The 21,903-nt window shown below is 40.7% G+C and overlaps 1 protein-coding gene across 11 annotated transcripts in view; it reads left to right on the plus strand.

Moving 5' to 3' along the window:
• kiaa1109 (KIAA1109 ortholog) overlaps positions 1-21,903 on the plus strand; it is a 188,069-nt gene that overhangs the window by 151,240 nt on the left and 14,926 nt on the right. For 10 of the 11 annotated variants that reach the window (XM_028438564.1, XM_028438571.1, XM_028438567.1 and 7 more), the window contains 12 exons: positions 3,170-3,382; positions 3,459-3,639; positions 9,176-9,365; positions 9,758-9,919; positions 11,017-11,156; positions 12,664-12,859; positions 13,720-13,920; positions 15,671-15,838; positions 15,922-16,059; positions 16,368-16,613; positions 16,678-16,831; positions 20,513-20,670. In XM_028438564.1, coding sequence (XP_028294365.1) covers positions 3,170-3,382; positions 3,459-3,639; positions 9,176-9,365; positions 9,758-9,919; positions 11,017-11,156; positions 12,664-12,859; positions 13,720-13,920; positions 15,671-15,838; positions 15,922-16,059; positions 16,368-16,613; positions 16,678-16,831; positions 20,513-20,670 — 2,147 coding nt within the window. The remainder of the gene's footprint in view (positions 1-3,169; positions 3,383-3,458; positions 3,640-9,175; positions 9,366-9,757; positions 9,920-11,016; positions 11,157-12,663; positions 12,860-13,719; positions 13,921-15,670; positions 15,839-15,921; positions 16,060-16,367; positions 16,614-16,677; positions 16,832-20,512; positions 20,671-21,903) is intronic. The other variant, XM_028438569.1, reaches the window with a different exon arrangement.

Genomic DNA, 21,903 nt, shown 5'->3' on the forward strand with positions numbered 1-21,903 from the left:
GAGCATGTGAAAAGGTATGACCTTCAGAAATTTGTTCAACCCTCTGAGGTCTAGGATTGGGCGGAATCCGCCTGTCTTTTTTGCCACTAAAAAGTATGTTAAGTAGAACCCTCTGTTACCAGACCGAGGATCTACAGGCTCGATAGCGCCCTTGGCCAGGAGGGCGGACAGCTCCTGGTCTAATTGCTGGGTCGCTGATGGATGTCATTCTGACCCGGCTGGACGTGGGGGGCCGGCGGCGGAATTGAAGTTTGTACCCGTAGGTTAGGGTGGCGACCACCCACGGGTCTGAAGCATGAGTAGACCACTGTTGGAGCTGCTGATGTGAAAAATATCCGACCGCCGGCCCCAAGGCCTCAATCTCTGCCCCCCCGGCCCCTTGGGGCCCTAGTGGGAGCGCTGAAAGGCTCTGGAGCTTGAAATTGTCTGGGGGGCAGGCGAGCAGAGCCCCGAAAATCCCGGACTGGTCTCCGTGCGGGACGCTGGGCATCACGACCACCAGTGGAGTGAGTAGTCGGCGGCACGTGGGTGCCAAAAACAGCCGGGGGGCCCCTCAGCCTGCCGGCCGGGGGTCTGTCAGGTGGAGGCATCCGGCTAAGCCCGGCAAGCTGCTGCCTGGTTTGCCCCGCCTGGATGGTTTGTTCCAGTGCTTCCTGGGCTGCTGGACCAAATATCTCCCCTGGTTCGACCGGGAGGCTGCGCAGCATTCTCCTGGCTGCCTCCGTTAAGTTCGACTGGGACAGCCAAACCTGATGACGAGCTTAGACTAAGATGGACATTATTCGCCCAAGCTCTCTAGACATAAGCCCAAAAGCCTCCAATGAGGCATCACAGAAGGTAACTGCATCGGCATGCACACCGCCCTCCTGCAGTGAGGCTGAGAGGGCCAGCATGAGGTGTGATAGGGAGTTTCCCATGCGACCAGCACGTGCTCCAGCATCATAAGCCCTCGTGAGAAGGTCATTGGTTATTCGACACTGGGGTCGAGGACACCTAGCATCCCTTCGAAGTGCATCATCTGGGGACACAATAAGAGAAGCGATGGCAGGCTCGATGGGCGGAATGCGATCCAGGCCTGTCCCCACTGCATCATGCATAGCTGCCAGGGTTCGCCCATCTGCAGAGAGACAGGCGCAAGCCTTACTGTCCCTCCAACAGGACGGTAACTCCTTCAGATAATCCTCTGAATGTGGAATAGCGAAAGCTGTGGAGGCAGGCCTGCGCCTGAAGAAGGCGCTTGCAGATGCTGCCTCTGCCTGCTGTGGGACAACTGTGTGCAGCTGCTGTAGAGCAGGCGCATGACAGCACGCATGGAGTTGTCTTCCACCTCGGCCCCTGAACTCTGATCCAAAGAGTGGGAGTCCTGCTCAGACACCTGGGATCCGACATCCAAATTCTCCCCATAATCACAGAAATGGCTAACCAAAGCAGCCAAAGAGAGTGTATCCCCCTCGGGCAGCAGCGTTGGCATTGGGGGAGAGAGTGCCGCATCAGTCACCAGGGGAATAACCGGCTGGCTGTCGGCCAGCAGCTGCTCGACTGTAGATAACCCACTATGATCAGACTTCGTTCTCTTCCTGGAAGGGGCAGCTGCCATAGCCTCTGCCCGCCTCTTGGAGCGTGTCTGACAGGTCGGAGGTGGCTGGCCTGGGGAGAGGTCGACTACGGCTACTGAGCCTTCCACCCCCGCCAACCTAGCAACCCTGGCCGCCCGAGGCAAGAAGCTGCAATTCATGCAGGTATTGCCTGACCAAGGCATGCGGGGCATAGGTCGTGGCCATCCTCTGGCTGTAAAGAAACCCCACAGGATGTGCAGATATGAGAGCCATCCATCATAGCTGCACTGAGAAGTCACTGATTTCAACACAGGTATTCTAGCTCAACAAAGGGAGGGGGGGCGCGCGCCGCCTGTCCGGTATCACCGTGCACCCCTCGGCTTAGCCTGAGCGCGGACGCCGTAGGTTGGGCGAGTATAGGGACCATATACTGAGGAAGGGAGCGCGCACGCTGTCTGCACAGTAGAGACCCAAATATACTTGAAAAAAAAAAAAAAAAGACTGTACTGTGGTCCTCACCCGAACTGGGCTCTTTAACAGAAGATGACACTAGCTCAGCCGGTGAAGCTAATGTAAACAAATCCATGCTGGGCTCCGGGCGTGCGCACACGACCCACCAGCAAACAAATAAGGTCGGCTAACTCAAATTTCGGGAGTAGGCTGCTCAAACGTAGCCATCACCGACAACTTCTTTCATTCTTATTTTGTAAAGACAACCGTTCATCTGCCGAATAAGCGGCTACTTACCTTGTCAGCGTGTGTCGTCGGGACCAAACACAAACCATATGCTGGGGGGAGGCGGCGCTAACGCGGCCTGTGCCAACAGAGGTTGCTAATGAGTAAAGCTACTGCTTCCCAAACACTCATTGTCGCAGCTCCTGGAGGGCGAATGCACGCTGCTACGATCTACCGCGGTCATGGAGCTACTAGTGACGGCAGCTTGTATGCACAATATTCCAGCAAGAAGAAAAAAAAAAGGAAAGTACCCTGGAGTGATACCTGAAGATATAAACTTCCTCTGGGGGTCACGGGTGACATTGTTGGTATACATACTCGCACTGCGCATGCGCGAAGGGGAATATTCAGTGCTTAAAGCACCGCCTCTGGCGGTCAGCAGGGATGAAATAGAACAGCTCTTTCACAGTGAAAGTGACGTAGAGGAGAATGTGTCTGAGACTTTATAGCGAATAACCCCAAATATGTTGCAAAAAGGAGTTAAAAATATGTAGATATGTTCATGAGAGGAAAGGGTCACTAACATCAATCAATATGGTTCATTCTGTGAGAGTCATGAATGTTCACCCCAAATTAGAAAATATTTGGATGAAAGATTTTTAAGATAAACCAACTCTAAAGCTAAAAGTTTAACCTGATGGTGGCGCTACAGGAAAGGTCAAAGGTCATATCATCACCAAAACCAATGGGATTTATGATCTGGTGGTCAGTAAATATGGGAAGATTTGGCTAAAACTATTCAATTTAAATTAATTCTAATTAATTTTTAAACTTGGTCAACAATTTACTGAAAATCTTTTTCTGGAGGCAAATATCTGAATATTTGAGGATAATACGATGTTTAAATGTGACTTTTTTCTTTACTTCCTGTTTGTCAGCCAAGCGTCTCACAGGAAGTCGTCTGGCTTCTCTGCTGTCAGTCAGCTGTTTGGGGAGCGATGGCCCAACACCCCTGTGAACCGCTTCAATGGCCCCACCACTGAGAGGAACATTGATTTTGAGCTGGACATCCGCGTGGAGATCGACAGTGGGAAGTGTGTCCTCCATCCTACCACCCAGCAGCCAGAACACGAGGACGTTTCTTTGAGAAGGTTGGTGATGCTCTCTCCTTCTTACGTGAGCTCTGGCTCCTGGTTCCTGCTAGTCCTCCTCATGGTTCTCTTCTAGGAGCTGTGAGCGTAGCCTGAGGAGTCTGGACCAGGAGTCACCCCCAAAGAAGAAGAAGCTGCAGACCAACTACACCTCCAGCAGTCATCTCCTCGCTGGAAAGAAGTGTCCCTCCACCCTGCAGACCAAATCCAACGACATGGAGACCACTGTTTTCTACATACCTGGGGTGGATGTTAAGGTACCCACCATTAGTTCACTGTCACATGAAATTATTTCTCTGCGTTTAACCCCTCCCTGAGGAACAATATGGACACTACATAGTGACTAGTGTCAGAGATAAAGAAGTTAACACAAAATGGCTCTCAGTGCAGCAGAAGGTTTAAGGGTGTTTTCACACACACCTATTTGGTCCGCACCATGCTTAGTTTCCTCTGATAGACCAGTGCTTGTATTAGCAAAGCTTCTTAAGGACACCCGCAAATCAGAGTCTGCGAGGAGTCCGTCAGGCCAATTAAATGCAAAGCTCAGATTTTGCGACTGTGAGGACTTCTTCGCATAGTTGGTGTCACACAAAACACTGCTTAGCTCTGTATCGACCCACATTAAATGTAACAGCAACCTGTGATTCATCTTCCTGGTGAAACAGAGGAGAGATGAACGCGAGTTTAGAGGAGAGACAGGCAGACGAGCTACGCTAGTAGCGACCTCTTTAGGCAAGGCAAGGCAAGGCAAATTTATTTGTATAGCGCATTTCATACTCAAGGCAACTCAATGTGCTTTACATGATAAAACATTCAATTGTTTAAAATCAATAAGAACATTTAAAATCATCAGTAAAATCAATTAAAATCATAAGTAAAATCATCATGACATCAACAACATGACCATAAATCTCTCTCTCAATCATATGCAGTAGAGAAAAAAAGTTCCTTTAACTTTGATTTAAAAATGTTCACATGTGATGCTGACTTCAGCTCTGCTGGCAGTTTGTTCCACTTCTTTGCAGCATAACAACTAAAAGCAGCATCACCATGGTTACTGTGAGCTCTGGGCTCCACTATCTGACCTGTGTCCATAGATCTCAGAGACCTGCTGGGTTCATACCTGACTAACATCACACTGATGTATTCTGGACCAAACCCATTCACAGATTTATACACCAGCAGCAGAACTTTACAGTCTCCTCTGAGGCTGACTGGGAGCCAGTGTAAAGACTTTAAAACTGGACTAATGTGTTCTGACCTCTTTGTTCTGGTTCAGACCTGAGCTGCAGCGTTCTGAACCAGCTGTAGATGTTTGATGAAGACCATTACAATAGTCCAGTCTGCTGGAGATAAAAGCATGGACCAGTTTCTCCTGATCTTTCTGAGCCATTAAACCTTTCACTGTGGAGATGTTCTTTAGGTGGTAGAAGATGTTTTTGTGATAGATTTGATCTGATGCTGAATGTAAGATCTGAGTCAATCAGAACACCAAGGTTTTTGACTTGGTCTTTATCTTCTAAAGATCCAGACTCAGATACTTGCTGACAGTAGTCCTCTTTTCCTTGTTTCCAAAGACAATCACCTCCATCTTGTCATGGTTTAGTTGAAGGAAGTTTTCACTCATCCAGCAGTTTACTTTTTCTAAGCAGTCACACAACACCTCAATGGGACCATAGTCATCTGGGTTCAGTGATAGATATAGTTGTGTGTCATCTGCGTAGCTCTGATAATCAACCTTACAGTTGTGTAAAATGTGTCCTAAAGGAAGCATATAAAGGCTAAACAGAAGAGGTCCAAGAACAGAGCCCTGAGGAACCCCACAAGACATTGGTAATCTGTCAGATTCAAAGTTTCCAATGCTTACAAAATAGCTTCGCTCCTCCAAGTATGACTTAAACCATCGCATTACTTTTCCATTTAGTCCAACCCATGTTTACAATTTATGTAACTAAATTGTATGATCTACAGTGTCAAATGCAGCACTTAGATCCAATAGAATGAGAACAGATACTTTTCCTGAATCAGTGTTCAACCTTATGTCATTGATCACTTTGATAAGAGCAGTTTCAGTGCTGTGATGAGAACCAAAACCTGACTGAAATTTATCAAATATTTTGTTGAATGTTAAGAATTGACTCAGTTGGTTGAAGACCACCTTCTCAATGATCTTGGCCATGAATGGAAGGTTCTGATTGGTCTATAGTTAGCCAGTATAGAGGCATCCAGTGTTCTCTTTTTTAACAGAGGTTTCACAGCAGCTACTTTCAGGGATTTTGGTATGGTGCCTGATTGGAATGATCAGTTAATTATCTGACACTAATCAGTGATAATTGACTTTACAACAGTTTTAAAGAAGTTTGAGGGTATTGTGTCGAGGCAACACGTTGACTCGCACCTGTTGGCTTATCAACGGGAACAGGATCCTCCCTAGGCCTGATAGCTTTGTTAGCACGGGCTGGTAGCGAGTTAGCGTTATCCACTCCGCTGTTTTGAAACAGCGGCACAGTCGTATCATTATCATATCCACAGTGTCCATTAACCTCAATGTTTACTTGTATTCCTCGCACTGTAGTCTCCAGTTCAATAATCTTTTGGAGAAGACTGCTGTATTCTGTTGTGGAAAGAGAAATTCTTCTGCTAGTTAGCTTGCTACTTGTAGCTAGCTAGCTTGCTACTTAGCTTTCCAGTTGAGCCAGCAAATAAAAAAGCAGTAGATGATTACCTCAGAGCCAGAGTCAGATGGTAAATGATAGAGTTTGATGTTGAGGTATCATATCATTTCTCAGAAGAAAAAGTTCATGTTTAGTAAATAAATTCCTCTGTGAGCTCCGCTCTGCTCTTTTGCTGCTGTCAGCTCAGCTGCCGGAAGTAGGCAGCTGAGCCTACTTCCGGCAGCTGACACATCCCTGGAGAAGAAGGACTACAGAGAAGCGCTAAGAATCATCGGACATGTAGGATTTCAAGGGAAACTACTACGCAGCGGTGCACCCAAGTAATTAAGCTCTCAGGAGAGCAGACTGGGCCCACACTGAGTTTGTTGTGCACGGGGTCCGCTCGAGTTTGTTTGAGCTTTAGAGTTCCCTCAGAGAGTTCCAAACTTAGCCTCAACATTCCTAGCAAGGAATCTGAGCTTAAAAGTGATTCAGGAAGTTTCTGAGAGCAACTCTGAACAAAGAGTTCACAGAAACTTTTATATTAATGAGGAGGTGTGGTTGACCTGTTGCTGGGTATGATGCAGTCAGCAAAATTTAATAATTTGTACACAGCTTAACATGTTTGAACCTCATTCACATGCTGTGTATGATATTGATTTACTTATTGTTAACTGTCCACGTTGGTCATTTTACCACTTTATGTATTTGATGTCAAAGAGTGTCAGTCCTGTTTCTGTGGAAAAACCCTGGAACCAAACATAACAACCTTGGATCAATCTGACACTGAGAATGTTCATGTACATACCTTTAATTTAAATGTTCTACTGCACTACTTATCAATGCTCTACTGCACTATTTTCCTTTTATTATTATTATATTTTATTATTATCTTTCTTTTCTATTATTTTCCTTCTTTTATCTTATTTTTTTTTATTTTTATTTTTTTTTATTTTTATTTTGTATCTATTTAATTATTTTTTTATACTATTATTATTATTATTATTATTATTATTATCATCTTGTTATTTGCACATTCTAGTCTAACTACTGTTTATATTTATACTTATGTTTATACTTATTTTCATCTCTTCTAGCTGATTGTTTATTGTTGAAAAATTTTTGTTTTCACTATTGGAGAGAGCACAGTTGACCGAGTCAAATTCCTTGTGTGTACAACATACACTTGGCGAATAAAGATGATTCTGATTCTGATTCTGATTCTGATATTAATGGCGGAGCAGACACAGCTGTCAGTGGTTACTGTGATTAATGAAGCTCTTTAAAAAGTGAAACAGAAGAGTATGAAGTGGGAAACTGCGTCCTGGGATTACATCACAAGGGAAGAAGCATTGCTCTGATAATTAGTGTGTCGTTCCTTCTGTGTGTGCACACAAGATACGAGTGTGAAGCACTGCTATTAAAGTGAGGACAGAGAGTACAGCAAACAAACAAGGGAGCAAACAAATCACGCAGAAATACAAAGCTGCTATTACGTTACGCTGTGTAAGAAAAGTCAGAATCAGAATAGTTTTGTTTTTTTTTAATATATTTTATTTATATACATTTTCAATTTTATAAACATACAGTACATTGACAAGAAAGAAAGGACCCCCCCCCAAAAAAAAAAAAAACCCTAAGACAAAGAGGAAATAGAGAAATAAGAAACATAGGGCATGGCAAAAATAAAACAAAACAACAACAAAGGCTTCTCCTTTAGAATGTCTTACAATACAGTAAGTCACATTTTTAAGGAATCATCACCAGCTGTTAAAAGATGACGGTATGTCCCATTAGCCTCGGACAGTACAAGTACAAGGTTTCTACAGTATATATAAAAGAAAGGTGGACAACTATTTGCAAAAAGTAATTTAACAAAGTAAAACTTTAGGTTGTCTTTGATAAGTAAGACAAGAATTGTTGCCACATCTTATCAAAGGATGAAAAGCTGATAGACACTATATCAGACCCTCTCCATGTGTAACAAGGTGGTCATTTCCTGTAGCCAGGTCCTGAAGAGTATATCTCCAGTCTTCCAGAGAGATAGAATGTTCCTCTTTGCCACAACCATGTGGTATTGTAATGTTTTTTGTTGTAAATAAGACAAGTTCAATAAGTGTTGAGTTCTACCAAAGATGGCTGTAGAAGGATCTGGTGTAATGACAAAGTTGTACATAACAGAGAAGCAATTAAAAATGTCTGACCAGAACTTGTTTAGTTTAGGGAAAGACCAGAATAGGTGACCCAGAGTGCGTCAGCTGATTTACACTTTGGACAGGTTGGAGAAACAGACGGGTAAAAGTTTTGATGTGCTTGTCAAAGAGTCGTGTGGAAGCGGATCGAACCAAATCAAAATGCAACAATGTTCTAGATTCACCACCGGAACCAGACTATATGTGTGAAAGCACCGTAAGGCAGTGGTTCCCCAACGTTTTCAGCTGTGCCCCTCTTTGAAGAATTAAAAACTTTCAGGGCACACCATCACGACAAAAATGATATTAAAAAAGGGGGGAAAAATGATAAAAAACTCATCATTTTAGTACAGTAATAAAGCTCTTTATTAATAAAGTGCAAAGTAAATAAAACTTCTCAGGGCCCCCAGTGCAAAATATTAGATTTTTTGGAATAACGAGAGGTTATAAATAGTATGACCTTTTTTGAAAAAAGTTAAAAATAAATCTCATAGAAATAACCATTAGTTACAAATAATTTTAGAACAGTAATAAAGCTCTTTATTAACAAAGTGCAAAGTTTAAAAAAACTCTCAGCTCCGCCCCCCATGGTAACAAAAAAGCTAAAAATGAATATTGTTCTTTAAATGTCATAATAAGTTTTGATAACTAATAATTTAAAAACTGTAGTAAAAGCTCTTTATTAATAAAGTGAAAAGTTAAAAACTCTCACTCTTACTACTGGTACAAGGTTTCAGGATAATTTATCCTCAAAATAAATAATTTCATCATTTTGGGTCAAAAACTCCACACGTTTTACACTAAACTTGACTTTATCGTCTCAAATCCATCATCACCTCACATGGTGTTGGTTTTCTTTCTTTCTCTTCTTTTTATCCTGATGATTGTTCCACTGCTACCACTATATTTAGATTTAAACCTGCTGTTTTCTGCTTCTTTGGTTGCAGTTGCATTACAATTCAAAGACCCTGAAGACGGAGTCACCCAACACGTCTCGGGGCTCCTCTCTGCCCCGTACCCTCTCCAAAGAGTCCAAGCTGTTTGGTATGAAAGATAACGACCCCCCCAACCCTCCCAATGCTGCCCAAAGCAAGACTAACTCGCTCCTACCTCCCCTGCCCCCACCCATCCCATCAGGTACTGAGCAATGCCTCCATTCTGAATGCATGCTCTGCACCACCAGCCGCCCCCATCCAATCCCCCCCCCCTCCAATCACAGCATCTACATCTGTATGTGATCCTGACTCTAGAGCAAGGTTTTTAGTCCTCAGCTGAGTTGGTTAAGGTGTTGTTTCATCACAGACGTACGTAGGGATGGAACCTTTCACATTTGTAACCAAGGGTAACGAGCAACACTTAATGACAGCCTTAATGACACCTTATTCATGCTAATGACAGGTTTCATGTCATAATAATATATGTACAGTATCAAACTAGAAGTAAAGTGTTACCTCATTTTGCACCAAAAACCAGAGGAAAAAGGCTGGTTTTAATCGTGTGTGTGTGTGTGTGCGTGTGCGTGTGTGCAGCCAAAGGTAAGAGCCCTGGAGGAGTGAAGACCGCTAAGCTGTACGCCTGGGTGGCCCTGCAGACTCTACCAGAGGAAATGGTAATCAGTCCGTGTCTGCTGGACTTCCTGGAAAAAGCACTAGAGACCATTCCCATCACTCCTGTGGAAAGGAGTTATACAGGTACGTGTAGGGTGGGATTCCTGTTCTGTAATGTTTGAAGGGAGTGCACAGTACACATTATTAACAGGTGAAAAAGTCTTAAAGGGCACATAATATACTAATATACCTTTATAAAACAATTCCCTGTGGTATAAATGACATATCTGTGCTGGGGTTTGGTCAAAACATAACATGAATCAAACAACAAGGGAGGTTTATGACCCTGTATAATCCAGCTCTTTCAGAGCGCTCCGTTTTCCCCCCGCCCCGCGCCCCTCACTTCCACGGGACTTGCCGAGACGAGTTATGAGGTTATGGAAACAGTCGGGGGTGAAGTGATTGGCACACACTAACAAGTATTTCCCAACTACGGAGGGAAATTCTGCCACTTCCTTCTTCTATCTTTAGCAGCTGGAGTTCGAAGCAAAGCCCGATTCAACTTGTGATGTCACAAACTGAGAAAATTTGAAATAAAGTACTTCTCTTTGTGTTGTAAGACTTCCACAGACCACAAACAAACGACTGGATTGATTTATTTCACATTTTGTGTGCCAGTGGACACTCAAGTTACCTCAACTGTATGTGTTCAAAAACAATTCAAAAGTGGATTTTTCATAGTATGTCCCCTTTAAATCAATGTTTCAAAAGTCTTAATTTTTAACACATAATAAGTATGATTTATTGATTGTAATTGGTCTCTTATTTTAAAATAAATTTGTTTGTTTTTTAAAAAAAAAAAAAACTGTATAAACAAGGGAAAAAGTAAATTCAACAAAAATTGCTAAAAGAATTGCGAAAAGTTTTTTCTTAGTGGTTTTAATTTTTTTAAATTTTTGTTGTTTTATAGATTTCTGGCTATTTTTGTCGTCACCTTGTGTTTTTGGAGTGATTTTGAGTTTTTTAGTCAGTTTTTTTTGTGTATTTTACTCATGTGTTTACTTTGGGGGCCGCCAGTTTTACGTCTGCACTAGACCCTTGAAGAAATGACCCAAACCCTACAGTTATGTTTACTGTAAAGTTACTAAATTATTATTGAATTTTAAATAGCAATTCAAAAGTGTTGAAATGAATTTGACTGAAGCTGTAGGAACCCTGATTAATGCTGTTCCTTTCATCAGCTGTGGCCTCCCAGGAGGAGGACATGGCTCACTTTGAAACAGTGGAACCACTGGAAGAATCCACCACCTCACTGGTTTCCTCCTCCACCTCGGCCTACTCCTCGTTTCCTGTAGATGTTGTCGTCTACGTCAGAGTCCAGGTACGCACAGAGTCAAACAAGTGATTTAAAAATGTGTTTAATGTATTAAAATAAACAAATATGTTTTTTATTAACTTGGGGACAATGTAGGGTCGCCATCTTAGTCAGGATATGATGCATGTTTGTTGATTCCTGTTGGCTGTTGCTAGGCAACAGTGTTCCGTCGGTTTACAGTTTCTGAACAATGGTGGAGTCTAAAGCCAATGGTTGCTATAACAACGAGAAAAACCCAGTAGAAACATTTCTTTAGCGTCTCTGAGCCAAATAACCACACTAAGTCAGCGTGATCCATAATATCAGTACAGGATACACACTGAAAACATTTACGTTAGGATGGAATTGGGTGGTATGTGAGGACCGCTTCAAACTGAGCTGCTGTGAGCTAAGCTAATGGGCTAAGCTAATGTGCACCAAGCCAAAGTTACGTCCGACAGAATTCCGTCACAGAAAGTGGTTGAATTGTTAAGAGCACGACTATGTTTCTGCTGACAGGGGATACTATAGGGCTATCATGGCACTATCCGCACCCCCACCACATTGTTTCCTCTTATTTTGTTGGGACTAAAGGATTAACTCTGACAGGAGAACTTACCTGTTGGTTCAGGTGCTGATACTCAGAGGTAGTGGAGCATCATCCAATCAAGCTTTCATCACAGTTTCTAACCATATTCTTGCACTTCCAACATCTAACTACTCAGCCATGGCTCGTTTCTGCTGCTACCAACAGCTCTGTCCATTAGGCTAGTTCTGTTGCTGAGTAGGTGCAGGTGGATGGTGAAAAAGGTGATATTTAATCCTCTCCTACATTATAACCTGTATTACTGAGGGAGAGGTTACAACTACACTTCCTACAATGTAAACATACCTGTTACCTCCCACAATGCACCATTTATTTAAAGTAAGTGTCTATTTGTATGGTTGCCGTACGGACAACCCCGATGCTATTGGTACGGTTACTGACGTAAAAGTATGTAGCTTTCTAGGTTTAGGGTTAGGGTAAGGTTCTAACCCAATGTCGCAGTAATTTTTAGGGTTAAGGTTAGGTTTAGGGTGAGGTTTAGTCTTAGTCACATGACCTAAACTGACCTAAAATGACCAAATAGGGGCGCTGCGTATGGATAAGAATGTCGGTATATTGATAAGGATACCGTGCTTATTTAAAGTGAGCAGCTCTGCTGATCAACAAACGTGCGTCATATCCTGACCAAAATGTCAGATCTTCATAGTTTATGCACCAAGGTATAAAATCGTTCTAAAAAGTCCTTTTAATGTCTTATTGGTGCTCATATTTAGTTTATTGGTAATACATTAATATATTTTCACTACAGGTACATTTTAAAGAATATCTGAAAGTTTAAATAAGTAGGTTTTATTTTTCTAACGTTCTTAGGTGTTTAGTTTGGTTCAAATAAAGTTTTTGGTCTTGTTTTGGTGGTCTATCATAGACGTGGATATACTAGAGCAGACTGTCCTAATGTAATGGCTGATGATGAGTGTGTGCTTCCAGCCTTCTCAGATCCGCTTCAGCTGCCTGCCCGTGTCCAGGGTGGAGTGCATGCTGAAGCTTCCCTCTCTGGACCTGGTTTTCTCCTCTAACCGTGGAGAACTGGAGCCCACGCCTGGACCTCACAGCACTGAGGGCTCCCACCCACCGTCATCCACTCCACCTGGGCAGCACACCCCCAAACCTCCCCCCAGCAAAGGTCTGTGATGTGGAAAGTGTTACTGTACTCATGTCTGTTAGAATGAAAAAGTGGTAAAAATGGTTCAAATAATAGACATGACAAATAGTGAATGTGGTTAAATTGGCAAAAATAAGCATGAAATCTGGTGAAAAGAGGTTAAAAGTGACAATAATGGGTCAATATATGTGACATTAGGTGGAAAAGTGGTGGAAAGGGTTTATAAGTGCTGAATATGTTTTGAAAATGGAAAAATGTGTAGAAAAGACAATAAAATGTGATGTAGAAGTGTCAGAAATGGGACAAATGTAGCAAAAATATGGCAAGAAAAAGTGATGAAAATGTATCAAAATATGGCAAATTTGGGTCATTTTTATTTAGTTTATTTTAGAATCATTTATTTCCAGTGAGAGATCAGATAAACTAGTCAGGGGTCAATTACATTTTCAATTATCCATGTTCAATTACAACTCAATTATGATTATCGTGACCTGCATTTTTCCAATTACAATATTTCTTAAAATAATTTTTTCACTGAAGGTCAATTATAATTATGTTCTCAATTACTAAAGTTTAATCACAATCAATGAAAATGACTGAGCTTTTAATAAATAAGCTCATAAAACATAACCTTACCATATTTTCAAATCCAAAACTTAACAGGTATTGGTTACTTAGGACTTCAAAGTAGAAAAACATTGCTTTATTGAATTAAAAATACTTGATCCCAACCCTGTCCGTCACGCACAGTCAGCATATTTTCCAGCTTCCTGTATTTAAAGTGTGTGTGATGCAGACTTAGTGGATTGGTTCTAGCTCTGATTGTGGTTTCCTGAGGACGGATCACTCATCCTCGTGGTGTTTGTGCTCTTCGTACCCAGCGTCTCCGTTGCTGGGGAGTCCTCTGGGCAGGAGCCGCCACAGCAGCAGCCAATCAGACCTCAGCGGCCCCCCTACTACCTCCTCAGGCCTCAGTTTCACTGCCTGCATGTCCGACTTCTCGCTCTACGTCTTTCACCCCTACGGCGCCGGGAAGCAGAAGTCTGCAGTCACAGGTCTGCCTCCAGGACCCGGCCCCCTCGGTACGTCACCTCCACGTACATGTTCACTCTGAATATTTCATTTATTACTTATGGGTCATTCCATGTCATTTCAATTACGTCTTCAATTACAACTCAATTGTGGTTATCTTGACCTGCATTTTTCCAATTACAATTGAACAAAAATGTTATATATATATATATATATTTTTATAATCTTTTCACTGAAATTCAATTACAATTACGTTCTCAATTACTAAAGTTTAATTACAATCAATGAAAATGACTTTAATAACTAAGCCCATAAAACATAACCTTTCTCTTGTGTTAGCTTTCTGTTAGCATCTCTAATGCTAACAGGTCAGTTTGACTCATGTCTATAATCAGCTGTAAAATACACTAATAATAATTATCTATCGTCTCATTAGTTTCTCATCTCTTGGATTCCTTGTTAGGATTCCTATTCAATGAAAATATTGGTATTAATATTTTTGCTGTGGGCGTCTGATTATATATGTATATATTTTTATTTTCATATTTCAACAATCAAAACAGCAAACAACAACAATTACAAGTATGTACAGTATATTCCAGGTCATCTCATGTACTTTGGTCTCAAAATACAAGCTCGTTCATTTTGTTGATATTTCCAAACTAACAGCATTTGTAATGTTATTCCAGAGATCGTTAGTGTTTTAATAGTGTTTATATTAATAATATTACACATATTCAGACATGATATTCAGCTGATGCCGATCTTGGCCAATCCGAGCACTTGATGGAGCAGCTCAGCAGCAGTATGGTCCTCTGAATGCAGCGGGTGGATTAGGACTCTACCTGGGATTGATGCACATATCTGAGCACTTTATTAAAACCAATGAGAGAAGCTGCATCAAAGCAACAGACTTAAAAGCACTTATAAATAAAATGTATTATTATTAATATTATTAATATTATTGATGGACAAGAGAGATCTCCGAGTGTGAAAAGGACAGTATGAGTTTTCACTTTGAAAATGTAAATTAACGAGATACACATTCACTAACAGGTCCATGATTATTCATATTAAACTATTATTTTAATTACATTTACAAATTAGAAGGAAGTGCACCAGATGGACAGGTTGATAAGTGAACTGGAGTAACGCCATCAGCTGAGACACTTTGAAAAGTCAGGAAAAACCCATTTATTAGCTCATGTGCAGCATTAGCTTTAGCAGCATTAGCTTTAGCAGCTAACTGTCATTCTGCCTCAGAGACCAATACCACGTTTATGAAAATCTTTCAAGGAATCAATGCTACAACAGGAAAAATAATGTAAATCTGTCAGATTGGCTTCATACACCGTCAGTCATGGTGAGTTTATCCGTCTGACCTTTAACCTGAACCAGAGCGAGAGTGTGAAGAGGCTTATTATGCTACTGCTGTTAGCATAGCCGTTAGCGTCGGATGATAGTACACTTTCGGTCACGAACTTTGACAATCGATAATGGAGAAAATGAATAAATGTTAGTTTTTCATTTACTGTACGGAAACAAATATCAAATAATGAGTGTTTTTTTTGTTTTTCATGTTTTTGTTACATAATAAAAAACCAATGAGACACATACCCCCCTTACTACATTGTCCATATCTCAGAAATTATTCATCTGCTCAAACTAAACATTTACAGTTGTTGAATAATCACAGAACAATTGGCAAACATTCAGATTTATTTTTAGATTGCAGTGGGTGGCCTAACTGTTGAATTTGTACATACAGTACATGAATGCAGGATGTTATTTTTCACACAGATGAGGAACCGTCCTCTGTGACAGGAAGGAAAGACTCTTTAAGCATCAACCTGGAGTTTGTGAAGGTCAGTTTGTCCAGGATGAGACGCACTGGAGGTCCTACGTTCATTGAGAGCTTCATTCCTGCTAAAGGAGGTAAAATGGACACCACCCTCATCAACATCTCAGGTAGGCTCCACCTGTCCTCAGGCCTCCTCTTTATTCTTTTAAAGTCGTTTTTAATGAGCGCTGGGTTGTAAATCTCCTTTTAGCCGTTTGTGACATTGGCTCCGCCTCCTTCAAATACGACATGAGGCGTTTAAGTGAAATACTGGCCTTTCCGAGAGCCTGGTACCGCCGCAGCATCGCCAGACGCCTTTTCCTGGGGGATCAAACCATCAACCTCCCAGGTAAGCTACAGCTACAGCTACAGCCGGCCTCTGACATCACTTCCTATGAGCTGAACTGGTCATGAATAAGAGCAGTGATGGTGTATTTGACATCAAACACCATCATTGTAATGAAATACTTCAACTTACGTCATTATATAAAAGTAAAACATCAAAGCGTTACTAATTGTACTTTGAGCTTGTTGAGTGTCTTTTTCTTCCTTTGATTTACAAACACAGACACAAATGACAGATTAATGAACTCTAAAGGTAATATTTGTTTGGATCATTGGTGTTTCTTGTGTTTTTGTAACATTTCCTCACTCAAGCCTCTGGTCCTGCCACCCCCGACTCAGCTGAGAATGTCACCCATCATCTGTCCCCTGAGTCCAGCCGTAAAGCCTACTGGAGGACGTGGGACGGCAGCACTGGGACACAGCACATGTCTCAGTCCCCCAACGTGTTCTCAGAGCACTCAGCTGGGAGCAACATGTCCCCCAGCAGCCTGGGCCACCTCCGGTCCCCAGCCCCTGGTCGCACCAGGAGCGTGTCTGATTCCTCTGCTCCACGGAGAGGTAACGCATCATCTCTGACAAATCATCAACCACTTTTCATGGTTCTCTCCTATTGTTCTCCTAGATTCAGTATCAAAAACATCAACGCCATCCTTTGTTAAGAACGGAAAGGCCTCAGGTCAGCAGGGGGCGCCGTGGGAGACGCTGGTGGTGTTTGCCATCAACCTCAAACAGCTGATTGTCCAGATGAACATGAGCAACGTGATGGGAAACAACACGTAAGCATCACGCTAACCCCAGGCTTTGGTAACTCAAGCATGTCAGGGTTCTACAGGAATTTTAATTCATTTTATAATTCTCAGAGGGTCATATTATTAGAAGTTTTTAAATCATTGTTTCAGTCTAACTTTAAAGCTAAAAGTTATGTGTTGAATTGGTGAAGGTGATGATGAATGTAGTTGCTTGGTTTATACACTACAGGTCCAAAGTTTTAGAACATCACACGTTTCCAGTTTTTTTTATTGTTAACCCACTTCCTGTTCTCTGAAAAAGGCCTATTTGTATAATTCTGAAATGTACATTACAAACCTGTTCATTTCTTACCTTTGTACCATTTCAAGCGATTCATTGGACTTGCACGACTTGAATTGCATTAAATAACTGGAAAAATTGGGGTGTTCTAAAATTTTGGAGCGGTAGTATAGATATATATGTATAGATCCTCCACTAATAAATACTCACACACACTGTAGAGACAAGAAATAACATTTTATTTAACAGACTGAGTCCTATTCAAATTTAAATGAAATATTATATGGGACCTGCAGTAATATTGGAACACACACAGAGGACGCCTGTACACACACACACACGGAGGATGCGCACACACACACACACATGCGCGGCGGATACACAAAGTACAGCTTTAATCGGGCTGAAAAAAGAAGACCAAACCTGTCCGACCCAAATGAAGCCGATGTCTCTTTAAGCCTGAACACGTTTCAGACACTTTTCACATCCGTGTGTGCATAGAATCATCTGTCGTGAGTTATAAACATTACGAGCAGCTTCATGTGTTGCTACATGCTACGTCCTGGTTGAAGCTGTTTATATTGGACGGTAATTTCGGTTACCAAGTGGAGGAAGCCCACAGGCAACATTGGGGGCAGCTGTGTGGCTGCAGGGGTCCTCGGGTAAAGACGGGAGCATCCGAGCAGATCGCCTGTATAAAATAGACGGTGCAGCTGATGTGTTTGTTTCAGGGTTATTCAGATTAAAAAGAGTTCAAACAACCCGTGCACACCTTTAAGTCCCTTTTGTGTCCAAGTGTGCAACAGTTATTACTGATTAAAAAAGGAAAAACAACAGAGAAGCCCCCCTACGCTGCTGAAAACTCCATAGTGGAGCAAAATTACAATGTCGGGGGTCCCACGCTCAACAGCGCTGGTGACAACCCTGCATTTATTACAGTAGTGGGGTTTAAACTTAATGCCACAGATAGAACTGAAGTTCAAACTAGGGATGGGAGATATTGACTAAAATTTCTGGTATTGTCATGATAACGATTAAAATCACGATAAATAAAAATAAATAAATAGAAAAATTCAGGTTCCTTACAAACACAAATAAATGTGAATTCATCAACATTAGACACATTAAAAAAAGGCTACAATAACTGCTGACTCATAGAGTTCATGAGCTGATATTTTATGGAATATATTAGTGCATGTGGGTCACTTTATTTGTGTTATTGTATGAAATTCATTTATTTCCTCACTCGAAAAAAAATTATTTTATTAAAAAAAACAGCACCTGAAAACAAAAATAACTTTTTCGTGCTGATTAATCTAATTCTTTTTATATCTGATAATGAGTTACATAAAGTTAATAAATAACTCTATGATTTCCTATAAGATCAAGTTGATGATTTAATCATTCAGGATATTTAGGTGTAATAATCTCAATAGTTACATTAGTCTAATGGAACCAGCTTTGTCTTATGAATACGTGAAATATAAATAAAATGTTGGGACGGATGAAATGTGACGTTAGTATTTATGTAAACATTTCAAACAACGTTCGACAAGGTTTTTTGGGGCATTCTTGGCTAGATTGAGGAACAATTTATGGTGAGATGATTTTTTTTACCGGTGAGAATGTTTTTGAGGATAAACAATAAAATATTGCACATTCCTAGTTCAAACCTAAAAATAAATAACAGGAGAATAAAATCCAGTCACATAACGTTGGTTACAAACACACACACACACACACTCTGCACATGCTTTCCATTTACATTTGTTCACAGATGTTCTGCTTCTTAATAATTAAACACAGATCAATCCTAGGCTACATTTCCTGGGGATACGTCCGTCGTCACTCTGTGGCTCTGCTGCTCACTACATACAGTATATTGGCTTTTATCACCAGTTGCTCTCTGTGGTGTTTCACTAAAGCTTCATGTGTGCAGTGAGGCAGGAAGTCGTGCTGAGTCATTGCTAAACACAGGAGTGTGATTACTGTTGCATCGTCATGCTGTGAGGTTAGAGTAAAAGTAACTAAAGCTCATGTGCTGCTGTGTGTGAATCACAGTCAGATACACAAAAACACACACAATCTAATCTAACACACACCAGATTATTATGTTTGTTTTTATTTATTTTATATTTATATTATTTATTTTAAAGTTGCAAAGGTCTGAACCAGAGTTAATGTAAATAAGTCCAGAGTTAAAGTTCAATTAAAGCATGTTTTTTAACAGCAAAAAATGTTTGTGTAGTTATCACATTATCATGTTTTATATTATATTGTGAACTGAATTGCCCCTCCCGCATTAACAGCAATGATACTAGGGATGCAGATTATTGAATTTTTGAACAGTATTATATTATAATAATTAGTTTATGTAGTATAATTAACATTTAGAATTATCCAACCTCATGTTGACCTGCTGACAAACGCAGACATGAGATGACGCTGATAATTATGTCACATCAGTAATTATTGCTTATGCGAAGTAAGAAAAATACTTCCTTAAATTGTGTAAAACATGTCATATTTATTCATGACCATAGTTTTCAAATCAAACAATGAACGTACTTGCAGCCAATCTTACTTAAAGTTACTAATTATCTACCTAATTACTTTCATATTTAAGGGGAAAATATTCTGTGTCACAGCTACTGATTATAAGAGGAAGAAAAATGTTAAAGCATTTGTAAATACAGTAAATAATTCTGTTTAAGATCATTGAGTGTTTCTTTCCTCCATTAATTTATAAACATCAGCTCCACACACACACACACACGACGACAACGCTTAGTCCCGCCTCTCTACGGGCAATGAGGCGTAATCCAGATTTATTAAACCATTGGCAGGTTTTAATATGAATTAGTCAAGTTAGTAAACAGTCCATGATTTACTCGCTAACTTCAGCCACCAGAGCGTGTCAGTGCACTGTTTAAGAGAGATCTAAAAATGTTTCACTACAATAGAAAACAATGGGATGTTTACAGGCAGGTGTGACATCATCAATCACATGATTTCAAGATGGTGGAACACAGGCTCTAACAGTGTAAAGAAGTCCTATTTTAAAAGATAATTAAATGGATATGGTTCATAATAATGTGTTTTGTTAGACTTAGATCTTCTAATCAGGACATTTAAAAGGTTTTAGGTCATATTTGTAATAATAGTGGATAGCGGATCACTTTGAGTCAATAATTCCATAGTTTAGTGATTCATGTTGAATCATGGGGAGTTGTTTGATTATTTTGAGGTGATACTTGTCTGTGAGGGAGGTCAAAGGTTAGAAGCAAAAGATGGAAAGAGGTTCTGATGTTAGTTTTGTGAGGAGAAGATGGGATGTTTGAGAAGGTTTGTGTAAAGAGGGTCTTTCCCAGATGTTTCTTCTGCGTGAAGGATGAGTCAGCATCCTCTGCTGTGTGGTGTCCCTGCAGCTGGACCACCAGTGGGCTGAAGAGCCAAGGCCGTCTGTCTGTGGGCAGCAACAGGGACCGTGAGATCAGCATGTCAGTAGGGCTGGGCCGCTCCAAGCTGGACTCCAAAGGAGGCGTGGTTAGTGGCAACATAGACGTCAACACCCTGGAGATGGTCTGTGAGTATCCTCAACTCTTCCTCTCACATGGATTAGTGTAAATACAGTATGCAGTCAGAAATGTATCCACACACAGATAAATAAGATAAATAAGATCAATAACTATTGAAATAAAAGTACAAGAAGAGCAGTTTTAATAGGAAAGTGTTTGTAATTCACAATTATTCAGAAGAATAGAAAGTATTTTTAGAAAATAGATAATGACTTAATCATAGGGAAACACTAGAAGATAAAGAGCTTTATTTGCTGTTGTTACTGTAGTATGTACTTTGAATGATTGTAGTGTAATGATGTGTTTTATATTCATTTTATTCCATTTACAGCACACTAGCGTTTCTCATTCTCAAAGACAACAGAAATAATCTCTCACTGATGGTTCATTTGTATCTAATTAAAACACCTTAAAAACATTTGATTCCCTGCTGATTCCAGTGTGAGTTTACAAACAAAGAAACATTCCTGGATTGAAAGTTCAGCCAAAACTTTGGCAGATGTAGATTTTTGTGGTTTTCTACAGAAACACCCAAAAACAACATCTCTCAGAGAATTTTATAAACAAACCAATAACCGTCTTCATTCACAAGAAATCACTGTAAGAAATGAAGTGAAAACACGTCTTAAATATCAGAAATATAACTAAAACAAAATGTCCTTATTAGTAGATCTATTCCTAACAAAATGCATTATTTTGCACCATATTTGTTTTTAAAAATGGGACTACTTTACCGTTATAGAGCCTGTGCGTCGCCATGTTGAAATGATGTCATTAATGACACCAATCTCCCTTTTAGTTCATTGAGTTCTATAGAAAGTGAAGCATTCAGGATCATTTAGCAGCTTTTTCAGTCAAAATAACAACTTTGGGTTGATCTAAAAATCAGTAAAAGTTGAAAAAGATGATTTAAATCTTTTATTTACTGAAATTTGATAAAAAATCTGTGACCGCAGGGGGCGACAGTTCCATCTCTGCTGCTTCATAGACAGTATGAAGAAGAGAAGAGCTCCGTGTGCATGTAACTATAGACAACCATGATCCACTGCAGCTCATTAATGCTGACCCAAGTAGAATCTGTCTGCTGTAAAGAACCAGTGTTTTTATCAGAAATGGTTGAAGGTTTGGTTTAATGGTTTAAGTCCAGATTTTTTGCTCTTCTTCTCTTCTTCATTTCGTCTACAAAACAGCAGAGTTGGAACTGTCGCCCCCTGTGGTCACAGATTTTGTTAATCAATTTT

This window comes from Gouania willdenowi, chromosome 22, assembly GCF_900634775.1.
Source record: "Gouania willdenowi chromosome 22, fGouWil2.1, whole genome shotgun sequence".
Taxonomy (NCBI): domain Eukaryota; kingdom Metazoa; phylum Chordata; class Actinopteri; order Blenniiformes; family Gobiesocidae; genus Gouania; species Gouania willdenowi.